The 20,682-nt window shown below is 43.4% G+C and overlaps 1 protein-coding gene across 6 annotated transcripts in view; it reads right to left on the bottom strand.

Moving 5' to 3' along the window:
* dnajb6b (DnaJ heat shock protein family (Hsp40) member B6b) overlaps nucleotides 1–20,682 on the bottom strand; it is a 235,791-nt gene that overhangs the window by 130,193 nt on the left and 84,916 nt on the right. For 5 of the 6 annotated variants that reach the window (XM_072508219.1, XM_072508218.1, XM_072508222.1 and 2 more), the window contains 3 exons: nucleotides 16,377–16,496; nucleotides 6,744–6,885; nucleotides 6,315–6,385 (listed from right to left, as the gene is read on the bottom strand). In XM_072508219.1, the coding sequence (XP_072364320.1) occupies nucleotides 6,315–6,385; nucleotides 6,744–6,885; nucleotides 16,377–16,496 (333 nt within the window). Of the gene's footprint in view, nucleotides 1–5,619; nucleotides 6,386–6,743; nucleotides 6,886–16,376; nucleotides 16,497–20,682 lie in introns of those variants that run through there. The other variant, XM_072508224.1, reaches the window with a different exon arrangement.

The following is a 20,682-nucleotide window of genomic DNA, read 5'->3' as shown; positions in this document are numbered from 1 at the left end:
CCCTGACCCGTTATAATTTCCTTTATTCAGATTTAGGAACCTAGTTTCAAAATGAACTGTATCATTTTCAAACTTAATGTAAAACTCAATTTTATCATCACTATTTCCTAATGGTTCCTTCACACCAAGGTTATAGATCACCCCTCATTAAATAAACACACTTATGTCCATATGATTCCCTGGAATTGGGCAGCAGTGGCGCAGAGATTAGCACCGCTGGCTATGGCGCTGAGGACCCGGGTTCAATCCCGGCTCTGGGTCACTGTGTGAAGTTTGCACATTCTCCCCGTGACTTTGTGGGTTTCACCCCAACCCAAAGATGTGGTTAGGTGGATTAGCCACACTAAATTGCCCCTTAACTGGAAAATAATAATTGGGTACTATTTTGTTTTAATGATTTCCTGGAATTAGCAGGTAGCCATTCAGCCCCTTGAGCCTGTCATGCAATAAGATCATGGCTGATTTGATGGTAACCCGAACTCCACATTCATAGAATTTACAGATCAGAAGGAGGCCATTCGGCCCATCGAGTCTGCACCGGCTCTTGGAAAGAGCACCCTACCCAAGGTCCACACCGCCACCCTATCCCCATAACCCAGTAACCCCACCCAACACTAAGGGCAATTTTGGATACTAAGGGCAATTTATCATGGCCAATCCACCTAACCTGCACATCTTTGGACTGTGGGAGGAAACCGGAGCACCCGGAGGAAACCCACGCACACACGGGGAGGATGTGCAGACTCCGCACAGACAGTGACCCAAGCCGGAATCGAACCTGGGACCCTGGAGCTGTGAAGCAATTGTGCTATCCACAATGCTACCGTGCTGCCCCAAAATTCCTGCCTACCCAAATTAGCTTTTAGCCCCCTTGCTCATCAAAAATTACTTCTGCCTTAAAAATATTCAAAGACACTGCTTCCACACCCTTTGAGGAAGAGTTTCAAAGACTCAACCCTCAGAAGAAATTTCTCTCGTCTTAAATGGATGACCCTTATTTTTAAACACTAACCCCTAGTTACAAAATTTCCCGCAAGACGAAATTTCCGCTCTACATCTACCCCACAAAGACCCCTCAGGATCTTGAGATTTCTAACAAGTTGCCTCACTCCTCTCCAGCAGATACAAGCTTTTCCTCAAAGATAACCCTCCCATTCCAGTTATTAGCTGAGGAATCTTCTGCGAACTGTATCCAACAGGTTTGTATCCTTTCTTAAATGAGACAAATACTGTGCACAGTACTCCAGATGTACCTCGCCAGTGCCCTGTATAACTGAAGCATAACTTATTCAATTCCCCTTGCAATCAACAACATTCTATTAGCTTTCCATATCACTTGATGTAAATGCATACTAACATTTTGCGATTTGCACACCAGAAACCCAGATTGTGCTACATCGTGGGTTCTGCAATCTCTCACCATCTAGAGAAGCTTTGTCTGCCAAAACGGACCGCCGCAAATTTGCCCACTCACAATTTAGGTGGAAGAATCAAAAGTAATATTACCAAGTTAGCTGATGACATAAAACATGGAATTAGTGAGGGAGGAAGTAAAAGAGGGCTCAAGGCTATTTAGACAAGTTAGTAGGCAAATGCATGCAGATGCAGAATAATATGCATATATGTGAAGTTATCCACTTCAGACAGAAAATCAGAATGACTGTACCATTTAAATGGTAATATTTTGGGAAATGTTGATGTACAAAGGGACTTGGGTGTCCTTGTACATCAGTCATTGAAAGCAAGCATGCACTGCAGCAAGCAGCTCATTGCAAGAGTAAGAGTGCAGGAGCAAGAATGCCTTACTGCAACTGTACAAGACCTTGATGAAACCACATCTCCTTGCCCAAGGAGACGTACTTGCCATAGAGGGAGTGCAACAAAGGTTCACAAGACTAATTCTTGGGAGGCCAGGATTGTCATAGGGGATATTGGGTCAACTAGGCTATTCACGAAAGTTAAGAATTAGGGGCAGTGAAAAAGGGTCTACAGCCTTAGGATACAGGGCAGATCATTGGGACTGATGAGATATTTCTTCAGAGGATGGTGAGCCAGTAGAATTCTCGATCATGTAAGGTTGTGTAGGCATTGAACATATTAAAGAAATAGATGGGATTTCTAGACACCAATGGTATTAAGGAGTATGGAGAGAAAATGGGAGTGTGGCATTGAGATAGAGAATCAGCCATGAGCTCAATGAATGATGGAGCAGGCTCAATGGTCCAAAGGGCCTACTCCTGATGTGTTTCTATGTAAACAATGTCCATTTATAGCTTTATGACCTCTTTTGGAACTTATTTTTCTGTGTGTGTTATCAAATTTAGCACAATACTATTAGTCCCTTCACCCAAGTATAAATTGTAAAACGTTGAGGCCCCAGCATTGATCACTGTGGCGCAGCACACCATTTACATTTTATGTTAAATGACCCAATTATCCCAACTTTTGTTTCTCGTCACCTGGCTAATCTTCTATCCTATCCATGTCAATGTGTCACCCCCTACACCATCAGCTTTTATTTTCTGCAATAACATTTCAGGAAATCTTAAGAGCAGTACATCCTATGGCTCCCCTTTATCCACAGCACATGATTCCTCTGCAAAAAATTCAAATTGGTTAAACATCATTACCCTTCACAAAACCATGCTGACTGCCTACCTTGACTCCCCCATAATTTTCTTAATAATGGCTTACAACATTTTCCCCAGCACCCTGCTAGAATTTTCTTAATAATAGATTACAACATTTTCCCCATAACAGTGTTAAGTTAACTGGTCTGTAGTTCTGGGCTTTCAGTCTCCCTCCCTTTTCGAAAAAAAGGAGTTACATTTGCTATTTCGAGATTTTTTGAAAATTAAGACCAATGTATCAGCTATCGCATTAGCCACACCTGTGAAGACCCTAGGCTGAAGTCCATCAGGATCCAGGGACTTGTCAACCTACAGCTCCAACAAGATGCTCAGCATCACTTCCCTGGTGATTGAAATTTCCTGAATTCCACTCCCTTCAATTTCCTGATTTACAGCCATTTCCAGGGTGTTTCTTCGACAGTGTAGATCAATGAAAATACTGTTCATCCTCCACAGCATTAGTGATAATTAGGTTTACCTAGCTGATATGCAAATTGAAGTCACCCATTATTACTGTATTAACCATGTTACGTGCAGCTCTAATTTGCTCATTTATACAGTGCCCAACATTACCACTAGTTGGTGCCTTGTAAACAACTCGCACCAATGTTTGCTAACGTTTGCTGTTTCTTAGCTTCTCCTAATCTTAATCCTTTGACCAAAGATCCTCGAGCGTACCGATTTTGTTCCTTATCAACAGCATTACTCATCCTCCTAGTCTCCTCTGCCCACACTTCCTAAATGACAAATACCCCTGAATATTCAGCTCCCAATTCTGGTCACCTTGCAACCATGTCTTTAAAGGTGATTGAATCATACCTCTTTACCCATTTGCACCTTCAAATCATCTATGCTGTTGTGAATGCTGCATGCATTCAGTTAAGAGTACCATTAACTTTGTCTTTTTAGCCTTATTCGGCCATTCTAATCCCAATTCTATTTGATGCTCGTCTTTGTTTCATCAGTCTAATTTTCCGTACTATTTTTCTACTTCCCGTACCAGTTTTCCTTTCCTCTTATTTGAATTCCCTCCCCGGTTCCCATTCCACTGCCAATTTAGTTTGAACCTCTCCAACTGCACGAGCAAATCAACCTGCGAAGGAGATTGATCTGGCACCAATGTGGAACCCCATCCGTCTCGTACAGGTTCCACTTCTGCTGAGCCGGATTGAATACCTCAAATCTGATGCCCTCTCTCCTACAATTCATCTGCCAGATGTTTAATTGCTCAATCCTCTTCAAATGCTCACTAGCATGTGACACTAGAAATAATCCTGAGATTACTTCTTTCAAGATCCTGCTTTTTAATTTGTTTGCTGACTCGCTAAATTCTGCTTTCAGGACCGCATCCCTCATTGTGTATTATATGGACCACAATCTCTGGCTGTTCACCCTCTGCCAGAAGAAATATCCTGATTAGGTCGATAGAGAAGCTATTTCCATTTGGGGGAAATCTTGAACAAAGAGAATAACATTTAAGTTAGGCTGTTAAGGAGTCATGTCAGGAAGCACTTGCTTGGAAACATCTTCCCACATGTTGCGGCTAATCAACTGGAAATTTCAAAAGTGAGATCGACTTTTGTTTGGCAAGTTAAGGGAAATGGGTCCAAGATCAGCAGATAGAAGAAGATAAAGATCAACCAGAATCCAACTTAATGGTGGAATCGGCTCAAGGGATTGCAGGCCTACTTCTATTTTGATAGTTTTTGCGTTCTCGAAAAGCAAAATTCAGGAAAATGCGATTAAGTATTTGATTGAAAATAGTCTTGGAAGAGGTGGCCAAATTTTTAGCATTATATCCATCCTTGAACAGGGAAGGGCATGCATACAATTGAACACAATCTTCCTCGAGAATTAATGACATTTGGGATATGTTGCCAACTAATTAGGTGCAGATCTGCCACAAGCACTGAAAATTAAGTCAAGACAAAGTGCTTAAGAATAACTATCTCTGCATACAAAAAAGGTATTTGGACGCTGGGTAACCACAGACTAGTCAGTTTAATCTTCCAGATTGGGTTTTTGATTGCCTTCAGGCCTCAGAGGAAATTTACAACTCCAGCCCCCACACCAAAGTGGTCAAGTTTTGAAGCGGATTGGGGGCGGCACGTAGCGCAGTGGTTAGCACTGGGACTACGGCGCTGAGGATCTGGGTTCGAATCCCGGCCCTGGTCACTGTCCGGGAGTGTGGAGTTTGCACATTCTCCCCACAACCCAAAGATGTGCAGGTTAGGTGAATTGGCCACACTAAATTGCCCCTTAATTGGAAAAAAAAATAATTGGGTACTCTAAATTTATATTTTAAAAATGATTTTGAAGCGGATTTATTGCCTTTCCAAGTAAACTATCGATGGTAGCATTGTTCAGTTGCAACATGACTGAATGAACAGGAGACACTTTATGGACCACTTGATCATTGTTTGTCTTTTTGTTTGCATTGTTTGACAGTACTGAAATTATTAGCCATAGCTAGACATGTTGGCTATGCCAAAACAAACATGACGGGTATTAGGACATGAAATCAGAGTACACATTTTTGCTCCTGGTCTCAGTTGACATCTAAGCAATAAAACGACACAAGAAATTGGTTTAAAAATACTGGCCACAAGTTCATAAAAGTCCCCCGAAATCATGTGCCACAGGTATAATAGCTGCTTCTAAGACTATGCAAGTGTTTCCTAAAAAGCCACAACTTAATATGGTATTGAGCAATTGAATGAAAATAGTAAGTCCTTTTGTCCTAAAATAACATTTGAATTATGACCAAATTAGAAACCTGTCTTTTGAAAATGTTAACTGGTAATCATTCTTTAGTCCATGATAATTTAGTACGTCTGTATTTTATTTTTAAAAAGCAGCAGCAATTATACTCTGCACGGAAAGTTTTCCATCGCACTAAGAAAGAAGCAAGCATTTAATGCTAGTGAGACTACTACAAATAAAAATGTGCAAGATTGCAAATAAACTTCAAATCACCACAGACGCAATATATTTTTCCATGCCCTTTTAATGGTTGTGCCACAAACATTTCTTTTCACGTCATTTGTTAACAAATAAAGTTTTCATTCTGCCAGCATCAACATGTTACGTTGTTGAGTGATCAGGTTATAACAGCATAAACACCAACAGTTCCCAAAATATCACTGAAGTGGTATACATGCAAAAACTAAACCACAAAAGATGCAATTTCAAGCAAAAAATGCAAACTATGGTCATTAAATATTCTTAATTATATTTACTAGCAAGTACAAAAGAGAGTTAGAAAAATTTAACACATTAAATCCTCCCGCAAGTTAGAAGTTAATTTGCATTCATTTAACTAGAAAAATTTGGATTAGAGTGGAATAATCTCTAGATTCAAAAGATAACTGCTCAATGAAAATGGTTACACAAGAAAGTGCATCAATAAATTCATAATACAAAAAGACAACTCAAAAAATCAATACCAGATGGTCCTATTCTGTGGTCCCGTCAAAGTAAACTCCAGGTATGGCATGAACATTGGATTATTGGTGCCATAACAAGCAGCAAAACTATTTTGAACTAAACAATGTAACGCATAATGCAAAGTTCCTTCCAGGATACTCTCAAAAATCTTTTCACCCATGAGTGCTCATCCATTTTCACTTGTTAAATATGAGGGAATAGTTTACTTGTTATCCAATCGTAGTAGCTGCTCCTTACCATTTACTGTTAAAGATTTTAATTGACCATCTTCCTCTACTTCCACTCGTTCTTCACCGTTTTCTACAATCCTGAAAATTAAAAGGCAATATGCAGTTAAACTTCAAAAATGCATTTGGAAGATTGAAATATTTAAAGTGGCCATATTGAAATAAAAATAGCCAGGACAATTTTAAGTAGCTTTTCCGAATAAGAGATCAACACTAAAATGAAACAGAAGTTACAACAGAACATACATCTGTTAAAAGGGAGACCTCGTTGGGCTTAATACCCCACTTTAGCTTTGACTTTAATCATAAAATACATCGCAACTTGACAAAGGGAAGGATTTACTGGTTTCAAAATATTAAAATGCAGTAAATCTATCTAGCCATCTCACAGAATGAAATAATCTTTCTATATAAAACCTTAAATCCATTTTTAAAATACCTCTTAGTGGTGATTTTCCTGCCATTAATAAACTTGGTAGATGTCGATACTGATCGAAAGTTACCCATTCCACCACCTCCAAATGAAGAAGAGGAGAATGATGCCGTTCCAAGATTACCAAATGAACTGAATGAAGAAAAACCTATAGAAACAATGGAGTACACATTTATGTAATGCTTATTCCAAAACAATTTAGTTAACACAAGTCCCATTTTACATTGTTATGCACTTAGCTCTCAATATCTACCAAACTGAAAATGTGAAACAATCAGTTTATTTCAGTTAATTAGATAGATTTGCAACAAGAAGCTGGCATCAGTAATGACCATGAAACGACAGATGTCATAAAACCCCACCTGGTTCACTATGCCCCGAAAGAATGAAAGCTCATATCCCTACTTGGCCTGTTGTATATGAGATTCCAGACCAAGAGAAATATGGTAGACTCAAATGCCCTCCGAATTGGGCTAGCAAACAGACTCAAATTGTTTAAAAACAGCTGCCAAAAAAAAAACCTATAATACAACTCAACAGATCATTCAGCTTCAATCCAGGCAATGAATGTGTATATGACAACTGGCAAATGCAGCTCAGGTCAACTCTCCCTCATCATTGGGTCAGCATGTGGCACAGTGGATAGCACTGGTGCTGAGGACCCGGGTTCAAATCCCAGCCCCGGGTCACTGTCCGTGTGGAGTTTGCGTGGGTTTCACCCCCATGTCTGCGTGGGTTTCACCCCCACAACCCAAAGATGTGCAGGTAGATGGATTGGCCATGCTAAATTGCCCCTTAATTGGAAAAAATATAATTGGGTACTCTAAATTTAAAAAAAAAAAAAACACCTCCCATCATTGGAGAGGTTCGGATTCGGTGAGGGGTTCATAGATTGGGTCCAGCTACTCTACCAGGCCCCCATGTCAAGTGTGCGCACAAACAGGGGGAGGTTGGAATACTTTAGGCTCCTCTGGGGGATGAGGCAGGGGTGCCCCCTCTCCCAGTTATTATTCGTCCTTGCGATAGAGCCGCTGGCTATAGTGCTGCGGACTTCAAAGAACCGGTGGGGTTGGTTCGGGGAGGGGGGGGTGGGGGGTGAGGGAAAGAGAGAGAGAGAGAGAGAGAGAGAGAGAGAGAGAGAGAGAGAGAGAGAGAGAGAGAGAGAGAGAACAAACTAAACGAGAAGAAAAGCGAGATGTTCGCAATCCAAGCTAAGGGGCAGGAAAAGGGGCTGGGAGGGCTTCCGCTGAAGTTGGTCGAGGTGGGCTTTCGGTACCTAGGGGTACAGGTGGCTCGAAGGTGGGATGCCCTCCACAAGCTTACTCTATCTCAGCTGGTAGAGCAGATGGGGGGGGGGGGGGGGGGGGGGGGGTACATCAAAAGGTGGGACATGCTCCCGCTATCTCTAGCGGGGAGGGTACAGACTGTTAAGATGACGGTCCTCCCCAGATTTCTGTTAGTCTTCCAGTGCCTTCCCATCTTCATCCCTTAGGTCCTTCTTTAAGCGGGTGAACAAGATCATCTCGGGATTCGTATGGGCAAATAAGACCGAGTAAAGAGACTGTACTGAGAGCGCAGTCGGGGGGGCTGGCACTGCTACTATTGGGCAGCTAACATACCCATTTCAATCATGGCTATTTGGGGAGGGGTCGATGTGGGAGCAGTTAAAGGCGGCCTCATGTAAAGGTATCAGCCTAGGGGAACTTATAACGGCACCTCTGCCGTTCTCGCCGGCCCACTACTCCTCTAGTCTGGTGGCGGCATTAAAGATCTGGGGTCAGTGGAGAAGGCACAGGGGGGTGGAGGGAGTCTCAGTCTGGACACCGATACGTAATAATCACAGATTTGTCCTGGGCAAGATAGACGGAGGGTTTCAAAGCTCACATTGGGCAGGCATTAAAAGGATGGGGGACCTGTTCATAGACGGGACCTTTCCCAGCCTAAAAACGCTGGAGGAGAAATTCAGTTTGCCCCCTGGAAACGCTTTCAGATACCTTCAGGTATGCACCTTTCTGAAAAGACAGGTGGTATCATTCCTGCTGCTACCCCCACGCAGGGTGGCCCCTGGGTAGGGGAGGGGAAGGTTTCAGACATCTACTGGGAACTTCAGGAGGTGGAGGAAGCCCCAGTAGAGGAGCATATGGGCAAATGGGAGGAGAAGCTAGGTGGGGAGCTGGATGCGGGCCTGTGGGCGGACGCCCTAAATAGGGTCAATTCCTCTTCATCATGTGCTCAGCTTAATCCAGTTTAAGGTGGTCCACCGGGCACACATGACGGCAACCAGGATGAGCAAGCTCTTTGGGGTTGAGGATAAATGTGCGAGGTGTGCGGGAAGCTCTGCAGATAATGTCCATATGTTCTGGGCATGCCCGGCTCTTAAGGGATTCAGGCGGGGTTTTGCTAAGGCAATGTCCAAGATCTTAGACACGTGCGTGGTGCAGAGTCCAGAGATAGCAATTTTTGGTGTGTCGGACGATCCGGGAGTTCAGGAAGCGAAAGAGGCCCAAGTATTGGTCTTTGCCTCCCTGGTAGCCCGGAGACGGATCCTTTTAATGTGAAGTGATTCGAAGCCCCCGAGTGTAGAGACCAGAGATAGTGACATGGCTGGGTTTCTCAGTCTCGAGAAAATAAAGTTTGCCTTGAGAGGGTCCATGGCAGGGTTCTCTCGGAGGTGGCAGCCGTTCCTCAGCTTTCTAGGAGAGCAGTAAAGATCTGCAGCAGCATCCCGGGGGTGGGGGGGGTTTACGTTGTATTGTTCTCTTCTTTGTCTATACGGTTAACATTTATTTTGTTCTGTTAATTGTTGCGTACGGTTGTGCAAAAATTTTGTTTTTGACAAAAGTTTTAATAAAAATAATTTAAAAAAAGAAAATGGGAGGTGTCCAGTCTATTGAAGAAAGTGACAAGCAAAAAAAAAAAATCACAACTTTTCAGACAACGTCCCTCCAGTGGCATAAAGGCCCTGGGAGTACTCAACATTGATCGGTCATCTCATGTCAGCAGGTCAAACAGGGGGAAAGAAACCTTCTGATTGCCAGCTACTGCTTTTCCTCAACTGATCACATGTCAAGCACCACTGCTGATTGTAAGACAGGTTGTGAGAGCTAACATGAAGAAAAACCTACTTTTGCTAACTAATCTGTGCTGCAACTGTATCTGCCCATGATATCACCTGCAGGAGTGACAATCTTGTCTTTGTGGACACACAGTTCTGCTTTCACTCCAAGAACACGGTTCATTATGTGTGACACCATCACTATGTTAAAAACAGGGCAAATTCAAAACAGGGCAAATTCAGAACAGATCCAAGAAAATTTGTAACCTTATGACCCAGCATACCTTGCAGCCCAGTACCCTCAAGCTAGCAGACCTACACTGGTTCAATGTGTAGAGCATGCCAGGATATATGCCACATCAAGCATACCCAAAAGAAAGTTGCCAACATGAAGCTACCACACAGGACCGTATGCCAAACAACAGAATCAGTATGCTATATATGTGACGTCATCCCACAACCAAAGGATCAACGCTCCTGCCACATCCAATTGTGAATGCTGGTCAATGGGAGGAAGCAGCTCCATGAACAGTCCCACTTTCCTCAATGATGGTCGAGCTCTATAGGTGTGCACAAAAGGCAAAGTTGAAGCATTTGCAACCATTTTCAGCCAGTAGGGTAGAGTGAATGATCCATCTGTCGCCAATGTCTCTAGCATTATTAAGCCATTCCTGAGAATTCAATCCATTCCAAAGATAAAGAAATGCCTGAACGTACATACAAGACCATAAGAAATAAGAGTACAATTTGGCCATTCAGCCCATCAAGTCAGCTCCACCATTCAATCATGGCTGGTATGTTTCTTATCCCCATTCTGCCTTCTCCCTGTAACCCATGATCCACTTATTAATCAAGAACCCATCCACCTTTGACTCAAAGACACTGTGACTTGGCCTCCACAGCCTTCGGTGGCATTAATTTCCACAGATTCACCACCCTCTGGCTGAAGAAATTCACCCTCATCTCAGTTCTAAAGGATTGTCCCTCAAGTCTGAGGCTGTACCCTCGGGTTCTAGTCTCTCCTACTGGTGGAATCATCTTCTCCATGTCCACTTTGTCTCGGTCTCAGTATTCAGAAAGTTTCAATGAGATTACCCCATATCCTTCTACAGACCCAGAGTCCTCAAATGGTCCTCATGACAAGGCCTTCAATCCCGGGATCATTCTTGTGAACTTTCTCTGGACCACCTCCAAGGCCACCACACCCTTCCTTAGATACATAGCCCAAAATTGGTCAATGTTTGAAAAGGGGTCTGACCAGAGCCTTATACAATCTCAGCAGTAAATCCCTATCTTGAATTATAGCCCTCTTGACATGAATACCAACATTGCATTTGCCTTCCTAACTGCCGACTGAACCTGTACATTAACCTTCAGAGAATCCTGAACAAGGACTCCAAAGTCCCTTTTGTGCTTCAGATTTCCGAAATTTTCCCCATTTATAAAATAGTCTATGCCTCTATTTTTCCTACCAAAGTGCATAACCTCCCACTTTCCCACATTTTATTCCATCTGCCACGTTTGCCCACCCTCCGAGCCTGACCATGCCCTTCTGCTGCCTCCCCACTTCCTCAACATGATTGGTCCTCTACGTATCTTTATCCTCAACAAATTTAGCAATAATGCCCTCAGTTCCTTCTTCTAGATCATTAACGTATATGGTGAATAGCTGTAATCCCAACGTTTCCACTTGCAGAACACCACTAGTCACCGGCTGCCATCCTGAAAAAAACTTTTATCCCCATTCCTGCCTTCTGTCAGTCAATGAATCCTCTATCCATGCCACTAACTTGCCCCCAACACCATGGGCTCTCATCTTATTTAAGAGCATCCTGTACACCACCTTGTCAAAAGCCTTCTAGAAATCCAAATGGATTAAGTCTACTGGTTCTCCTTTGTCTAACTTCCTCAATGCCTCCTCAAAGAATTCTAACAGAGTTGTCAGGCATGACCACCCAGTGAGGAAGTTGTGCTGACTCGAGCCCTATTTTACTATGCACTTCCAAGTATTCTGTAATCACATCTTTAATAATGGACTCTAAAATCCTACCAACGACCTAAGTCAGGCTAAACAGTCCATAATTTCCCATCTTTTGTCTCCCTCCCTTCTTAAACAGAGGTGTTACACTAGTCATTTTCCAGTCCTCTGGGACCAACCCTGCCTCCAGCGATTCCTGAAAGATCATCACCAATGCCTTAATCTCCTCTGCTATCTCCTTCAGAATCCAGGGGTGCAGTCTATCCAGTCCTGGTGATTTATCCACCTTCAGACCCTTCAGCTTCCCCAGGACCTTCTCCTTAGTGATGGCCACTACACTCACCTCTGCCCGACTCTCAAAGTTCTGGTATGCCACTAGTGTCTTCCACCATGAACACTGATAAAACCATAAGACATAGGAGCAGGAGCAAAATTAGGCCATTCAGCCCATTGAGTCTGCTCCACCATTCAATCATGACTGATCTGTTTCTCATTCCCATTTTCCTGCCTTCTTACCATAACTCCTGATTCCCCTTAATCAAGAATCTATCTCTGTCTTAAAGACTGAGTGATTTGGCCTCCACAGCCTTCTGCGGCAAAGTGTTCCATAGATTCACCACCCTCTGGCTGAAGAATTTCCTCCTGATCTCAGTTTTAAAAGGACCGTCCCTTCAGTCTAAGGCAGTGGCCTCGGGTTCTAATTTTTCCTACTGGTGGAAACATCCGCTCCACGGCCACTATATTTAAAAATAAATTGAGTATTCAATTAAGGGGCAATTTAGCGTGGCCAATCAACCTACCCTGCACATTTGTTTTGGGTTGTGGGGGCGAGACTCGAGGAGGATGTGCAAACTCCACACGGACAGTGACCCGGGGCCGGGATCTAATCTGGATCCTCGCCGGCGTGAGGTAGCACTGCTAACCACTACGCCACTGTGCTGCCCGCACGTCCCCTCTAGTATCCCTATAAATTTCAATTAAGGTCCCCCTTTATCCTTCTAAACTCCTATGAATTCAGACCCAGAGTCCTCAACCACTCCTCATATGACAAGCTCTTCATTCAAGGGATCATTCTTGTGAATCTCTTCCGGACCCTTTCCAAGGCCAGCACATCCTTCGGATGCCTGGTCGGCACGGGCCTGGAGGGCCGAAGGGCCTGTTCCTGTGCTGTACATTTCTTTGTTCTTTGTTCCTTAGATACAAGACCCAAAACTGCTCGCAATACTCAAATATGGTCTGATAAGAGCCTTATATAGCCTCAGAAGTACATTCCCGCTCTTGTATTCTAGCCCTCTCAACATGAATGCTAACATTGCATTTGTCTTCCCAACTGCTAACTGAACCTGCACGTTAACCTTGAGAATATTGAACTAGGATTTAAGTTCTTTGTGCTTCTGATTTCCTAAGCCGTTTCCCATTTATAAAATAGTCATTCTTCTTACCAAAGTGCATATCCTCACATGCAGAGTACCTAATTCAGTTCCTCTGCCATTTCTTTGTTCCCCATTACTACTTCTCCATCCTCATTTTCCAGTGGTCCAATGTGCATTCTTGCCTCCGTCTTACCTTTCATATATCAAAAAACACTTCTTGCGAAGTCATGGGTCTCAAAAACATCCCAGCTGTAGTACCAAAGACTTGTGTTCCAGAACTAGTCATGCCTCTAAAGTGATGGAATCTACATGACAAGTGAAAGGTATCCCTGTCCACAAAAACAGGACAAATCTAATTTGACCAATTATCACCAACAGCCTACAAGTAAAAATATGGAAAAAGGTCATTCACAGTGCTATCAAGTGATATCTGCTCATCAATAACCTGCTCAAAGTCCATCGAGGGTTCTCCCAAGATTTCCAGGCTTCATCACATCTGTAGTCCAAACACCAAGAGAGAAATTCCTGAGGTGAGGATAGATAGAATGAGAGGAGTCTGCACGTTCTCCCAGTGTCTGCGTGGGTTTGGGTTTCCTCTGGGTGCTCCGGTTTCCTCCCACAGTCCAAAGATGTGTAGATTAAGTGGATTGGCCACGCTAAATTGCCGTTAGGTTAGGTGGGGTTAATGGGGATGGAGTGTGGGCTTGGGTGGAATGCTCTTTCCAAGGGCCAGTGCAGACTCGATGGGCCGAATGGCCTCCTTCGGCACTGCTATGTCTATGATAGCTGGCGTCTACCTCAAGAACCCATTTGACAGCATGTATTGAGCAGCCCTAGTAAAATAAAGTCAATGGGAATTGCAGTGGGGCAAACCCCACTAGGAGTTAATTGGAAGCCAAACATCTCAGCCAAAGGACATTACTGCAGGAGTTTTGCTAAGCAGTGTCCTCAGCCACTTCAAATGACCATGTTCATCATAAGGTTGTAAGTGGGGATATTCGATGATTTCAGTATTTAGTTCCATCTGTGCCTGCCTTCAACGAGACCGGAATAACTTTCAGGCTTGAGCTGACCACCCGACTCCTCCAAACCTTTTCACCATCTACAAGCCACAAATCAGAAGTGTGATAGAATATTCCGTACTTGCCTGAATGAATGCAATTCCACAATACAAGAAGCTCAGCACTATCCAGGACATAGTCTGCTAAATTGGCACCCTTGCCACCGCCAGCCCACAGTAGCTGCAAGATGCACTGCAGCAACTTGCCTGTTTCTTCACCAGTATCACTCAAACCTGTCCTCAACCAAGGGGGACAAGGGCAGTAGGTGCACAGGAACACCACCATCCCCAGGTTGCCCTCCAATTGAAACATTATCCCAATTTGGAAATATCTCACGGTGCTTTCACCTTCCAGTCAATCCCAGAACACAATTTAAAAATCACTATGGGAGAATGTCACATGAACTACAATGGTTCATTAAGCAGTTCACCATCTTCAAGATAATTCGGGACAAATGCTGACCTTGCTGACAAGGCCCTCTTACTGCAAAGGAGTCAACAATACCTATGGTATAGGAATTTGAATCAACATTCATTCCAATTCCACTTAACCTCAGTGCAGTAACTCCACTTTCAGAGTAAGCATACTATTGTCAGCTCAAGAGCTGAAACCCTAACCAAAGGTATAGTGCACACCTTGTAAAACTCAGTCCATGCGAGCAGCAAGAAAACAGATGTCAGTATGGGGAGGTGGTGACCTAGTGGCATTGCCACTGCACTAGTAATCCAGAGATCTAGGGTAATGCTGTGGGAGACCAGAGTTTGAATCCCATTTGAATCCAATAAAATTGGAATTAAAAGTCAAATGAGGAACATAAAACCCATGGTCAATGGTCATAAGAATGTATCTGGTTTACTAACGTCCTTCAGGGAAGGGAATCTGCTGTGCTTACCTGGTCTGGCCTATGTTTGACTCCAAAACCACACCAACGTGATTGACTCAGTTAAAGGGCAAACAGGGGTGAGCAATAAATCTGGCACAGCCAGTAACACCCAGATCTCATGAATGAATTAAGAAACTATTAGAAAGGCAAAATTGGATCAAATGACAAAAATTGAAAACCAAGGTTGGTCTCAAGAACAACAAATCTCTAAATTTGGCTTGCTGACAGATATTTTCTTCCATTAAAATGTCCAGGCCCGGCACTGCTCTCCACCAGGCCCGGCACTGCTCTCCACCAGGCCCGGCACTGCTCTCCACCAGGCCCGGCACTGCTCTCCACCAGGCCCGGCACTGCTCTCCACCAGGCCCGGCACTGCTCTCCACCAGGCCCGGCACTGCTCTCCACCAGGCCCGGCACTGCTCTCCACCAGGCCCGGCACTGCTCTCCACCAGGCCCGGCACTGCTCTCCACCAGGCCCGGCACTGCTCTCCACCAGGCCCGGCACTGCTCTCCACCAGGCCCGGCACTGCTCCAGAGTTCCTTTTTGACAAAGGGCAACTGACAAGTCATTTTGAGGCCTCAAATTCACCGGTACGGGAATTGTACCCGCATTGTTGGCCTCACTCCCCACCACGAACCAGCTGTCCAGCCAATGCAACATTTTCCACAGATCTGTTTCATCTGACAGAATAAGTACAGAATAGAAAAATGGTGCTCCAACACACACATGGATACGAGTACAGGCTCTGCCGGCAAAAACTACAGAACCTAGAAAAACTTTGAATTTGCTCAAAATATGCAAAAAATAAAATATGTGGAACTAGCGAATCTAAAAATAAAATCAGATCAATTAGTTCACTGTTAGTTCCAAACTTTAATGGCCAGAACATTTTGCTGGGGGGGGAAAAACAAAAAGTAGAGATTACAAATTGAGAACGAGGCTTACAATGAAAATGTTTACCCTCAGCAATGCCATTTAAAATAGAAAAACAGAAATCCTGGAAAGTCACAAATTAGAAATGTTAATTATCTTCCCACAGATGCTGCCAGATCTGAATATTTCCAGCATTGAGTATCCAGTTATTTTGCTTACATGCTACCATTTAAAATATACTTGGTCGTCTTTCAATGTTAGCTGATTGTCCTAAAATCTAGAGCCATTACAGATATTGATTGATACCCTTCATTTCTTAGTTTCAATAAGTTCCACGCACCTTGTTAGTATTACAAAGAAATAAACCATATTCTACTATACATATATTCATTCATTGACAATATTTAATACTTACCAGGATCAAACGCAGGAAATCCACCAAAAGGAGAAAAGAAAGACCCGCCACCGCCCCTGCTTCTTTCAACCCCTCGTCTTCCTCGTCGATTTCCAAAGAAATCCTCAAAGGGATCATCCACTGTTCCAAAAAACACAAATTTAATTAAATCATACTATGGGTAAGAAACATTAATGACTTTTGAACTTTAACATAGAAAGTATGAAGTACACCAACTCAAACAGTCTCAGGAAATCCTAGCTCCTCCACAAGAAGGCTGGATCAGCAAATATCAAGCCTGTAACATCAATATTGTTTGGCCGATACTGCTCAGCAAAGTTGAATTACATAATTAATGCCCTGCACTGTGGAGATTTTATGACAGCACAGAGCAAATGTAAGGGTTGGAAGAGATAGAGTTGGGCATCATATGCAAGCTGACCCAGTATCTGTACGGATTAATGCCAAGGAACAGCATGCAGATAATAAAACAAACTTGCATTTATCATGTACCAAGTTGCTCCACAACCATTGGAGTCAGTTTAGATACTAGCATAATGTAGGAAACGAAGCAGGTTGTGCACAAAGTTCTACAACCACTATGAGAGGAAACCAGCTAATGTTTTACTCATGTTGGGCGAGGGGTAATAATGCTCGCTAGGACAAATGACCTCTCCTGCCACAGTATCTTCTACATTCACTTGAAGTGGCAGGCCCTCTTGGTTTAACACCGCATCCAGGATGAGATCTGTCAATGCGCAACTTTTACAGTAGTGCACTAAAGTGTCAGCCTTAAACCTTAGATTGTGTGTTCAAATACTGAAAACGGCTTGAATTTGACTTTGATTCAGGTACCAGTGGCTGCTTAGCCAAAGCTGACACCTTAAGATAAAAGGAATGGAGCCAAGGGTAGATCTGTGGAAGGATCAACAATATGTTTGAGTTAGAAGAGATGCCATTGTTGCAGATGGTTTGACAGCTCATCAATTGGATGAGCAAGAGAATGAACAGACCAAAACAGGGAATAGATATCCAGAAAGAGCGTGATACCGTTTGGAATTGTTTGGTGGGAGTTACTAAATCTAAGATTTCCCATCTACCAAGTGGGAAAGTTTTCTATCCAGTACAGGCCAACTGGACCAAATGGTTTGTTCCTATTTATTAGGGAGTTTCAATTCAAATGATTAATCAGATGCTGAAAATCCTTCTAAATTTTAAGAATTAAAGTCACCTACACAATTAGAATTCCAAGTATCTTCAATTTCATGTTAAAATGTATTCTCAGAATTTTTTGTGGAAATTAGTTGACAATTCTAGGAGCATGTTACCATGCACTCCAGAAACCAAGAAAAATTGCCATGCAGCCAAAGTATAAAAACAAGGCTAAAAACCCCCAAGAGCATTGTCGGGATTGAGATCACCAGAGGTTCTCCCCCTGGAAGTGATCTGTCATTGATCCAATTGGCCTGCAATCAACTTGATCTGGCAAACAAAAAGACAACTCTTTTAGACTTAAACAATGGAGAGAAGATCAAAGTTTTTGGCAATAAAGCTGTTGGACTTGTGGGGGAAGCTATGTCAATTGTGATTTCCAATCCCTTGATGTTAAATGGCGAAATTTACAGCAGGAGATTAAGATATGGACACAACGAGCTAGAGGAAACGGGTAAATCAGAGGACGAGATCACCGAGGATTGGCTTAACATGTGGTAAGGAAATTAAAGATTTCAAACCTTGGATCAAAGCAATAGCCTGCAGCAAATGTCCTGCAAAAGCAGCCACAGAGTAGATGGCAAGCTCACTCACAAAGCCACAGTTAGTGAAAGCCATATGGTTTATGGCATACCTGGCTCAACTGCAGTTGGGAGGAAAGGATAAAGCAATTGGAGTCAGGAAAGTGAGAGCTACAAAACAAAAAGGCAGTAACAGGGAGACAGTGGTGAACTACCTTAAAGACAACTACAAGAGGAAAGAAATCATGGAGTAATGGTGAAAAACTGTGTACTGAATTAATGTTTCACAATTGATGGAATATCAACACAAATAAAATGGTCTGAAAGAATGCAAGTGTGCAGAGGAGAACGCAGAGGGCCAAGAGGGAGGGAGAAAATGAGAACCCTGTATTTAAGTTTTTTTTGAAATGAGTCACATGGGGTCCCAGAGTCATCAGCTTTGCCAAGTTCAGGTAGGGAACTGAAAAAACAGCCAAGTATGACAGAGAGCAGTTTTAGTTTGATAGGACCAGAAAATGCAGGTCACAATCCCACAACTCAAGTTGGCAATTGTCAAGCCACCCCTAGTCCAGGCCCCAGATCCTCCATGTGCAATCTCAATGATGGCTCATATGAAACAGAAGTACTTGGTTGACCAATGTAACCATTGCATCTTAAAGGACAAATTAGGTTCCCCATATTAACCAAGTAGCTGACATGGTGAAGATATCCCAAAGTTGCTTCATCTTCAGCAGCCCTGAAGCCAGAGATATAGAATAGTTTAAAGAACAATTCAGTGAGGGGGAGGGATTGGAGAACATAAGAAATGCAATTCTGTGGGCTATAGGGCATGCTGAGAGGGGCCCATAGGAACAAGTGAACAATATGAAACAATCACAAAAAGCAGAGGCATTCACAAACCTTTATGGATTGAGTCATGTGTGGACATGGATCGAAATATACTTGATGGGGAGCCTTGCAAATATTGATTGTCAATGCTGACATCAAAAAGTCTTCCATTTAAGACTCAGTTCAGTGCCTAACGGCTTGAAAAGGGATCAAACTGAACCAAAGTGTTGAGGATGATCCTCATGCTTAAGCGTCAGGAGAGGTTATGGGACGGGGAAGACAAAAACAGGAGATTACATGATGCCAAAGGACTCCCAATGGAAGATTCCTCGGGTAAGCAATAGAATCCAGCAGGAGAAGACAAAAACCTCAGCCTCAAAGACGTGTCACTATTGCAAGGGACATAGACATAGAACATAGAAAATACAGCACAGAACAGGCCCTTCGGCCCACGATGTTGTGCCGAACCTTTGCCCTAGATTAATCATAGATTATCATTGAATTTACAGTGCAGAAGGAGGCCATTCGGCCCTTTGAGTCTGCACCGGCTCTTGGAAAGAGCACCCTACCCAAACGCAACACCTCCACCCAACACCAACGGCAATTTTGGATATTAAGGGCAATTTATCATGGCCAATCCACCTAACCTGCACATCTTTGGACTGTGGGAGGAAACCGGAGCACCCGGAGGAAACCCACGCAGACACGGGGAGGATATGCAGACTCCGCACAGACAGTGATCCAAGCCGGAATCGAACCTGGGACAGTGGAGCTGTGAAGCAATTGTGCTATCCACAATGCTACCGTGCTGCCCTTAAGAACAAATAAATCTACACTATATCATTTTACTGTAATCCATGCACCTATCCAATAGCTGCTTGAAGGTCCCTAATGTTTCCGACTCAACTACTTCCACTGGCAGTGCATTCCATGCCCCCACTACTCTCTGGGTAAAGAACCTACCTCTGACATCCCCCCTATATCTTCCACCTTTCACCTTAAATTTATGTCCCCTTGTAATGGTTTGTTCCACCCGGGGAAAAAGTCTCTGACTGTCTACTCGATCTATTCCCCTGATCATCTTATAAACCTCTGTCAAGTCGCCCCTCATCCTTCTCCGTTCTAATGAGAAAAGGCCTAGCACCCTCAACCTTTCCTCGTAAGACTTACTCCCCATTCCAGGCAACATCCTGGTAAATCTCCTTTGCACCTTTTCCAAAGCTTCCACATCCTTCCTAAAATGAGGCGACCAGAACTGTACACAGTACTCCAAATGTGGCCTTACCAAGGTTTTGTACAGCTGCATCATCACCTCACGGCTCTTAAATTCAATCCCTCTGTTAATGAACATGAGCACACCATAGGCCTTCTTCACAGCTCTATCCACTTGAGTGGCAACTTTCAAAGATGTATGAACATAGACCCCAAGATCTCTCTGCTCCTCCACATTGCCAAGAACTCTACCGTTAACCCTGTATTCCGCATTCATATTTGTCCTTCCAAAATGGACAACCTCACTTTTCAGGGTTAAACTCCATCTGCCACTTCTCAGCCCAGCTCTGCATCCTATCTATGTCTCTTTGCAGCCGACAACAGCCCTCCTTACTATCCACAACTCCACCAATCTTCGTATCGTCTGCAAATTTACTGACCCACCCTTCAACTTCCTCATCCAAGTCATTAATGAAAATCACAAACAGCAGAGGACCCAGAACTGATCCCTGCGGTACGCCACTGGTAACTGGGATCCAGGCTGAATATTTGCC

The sequence above is a fragment of the Scyliorhinus torazame genome, chromosome 6 (genome assembly GCF_047496885.1).
Source record: "Scyliorhinus torazame isolate Kashiwa2021f chromosome 6, sScyTor2.1, whole genome shotgun sequence".
Classification (NCBI taxonomy): Eukaryota; Metazoa; Chordata; class Chondrichthyes; order Carcharhiniformes; family Scyliorhinidae; genus Scyliorhinus; species Scyliorhinus torazame.
The sequence above is the reverse complement of the archived record's forward strand: the minus strand, read 5'-3'. Positions and strand labels throughout refer to the sequence as shown.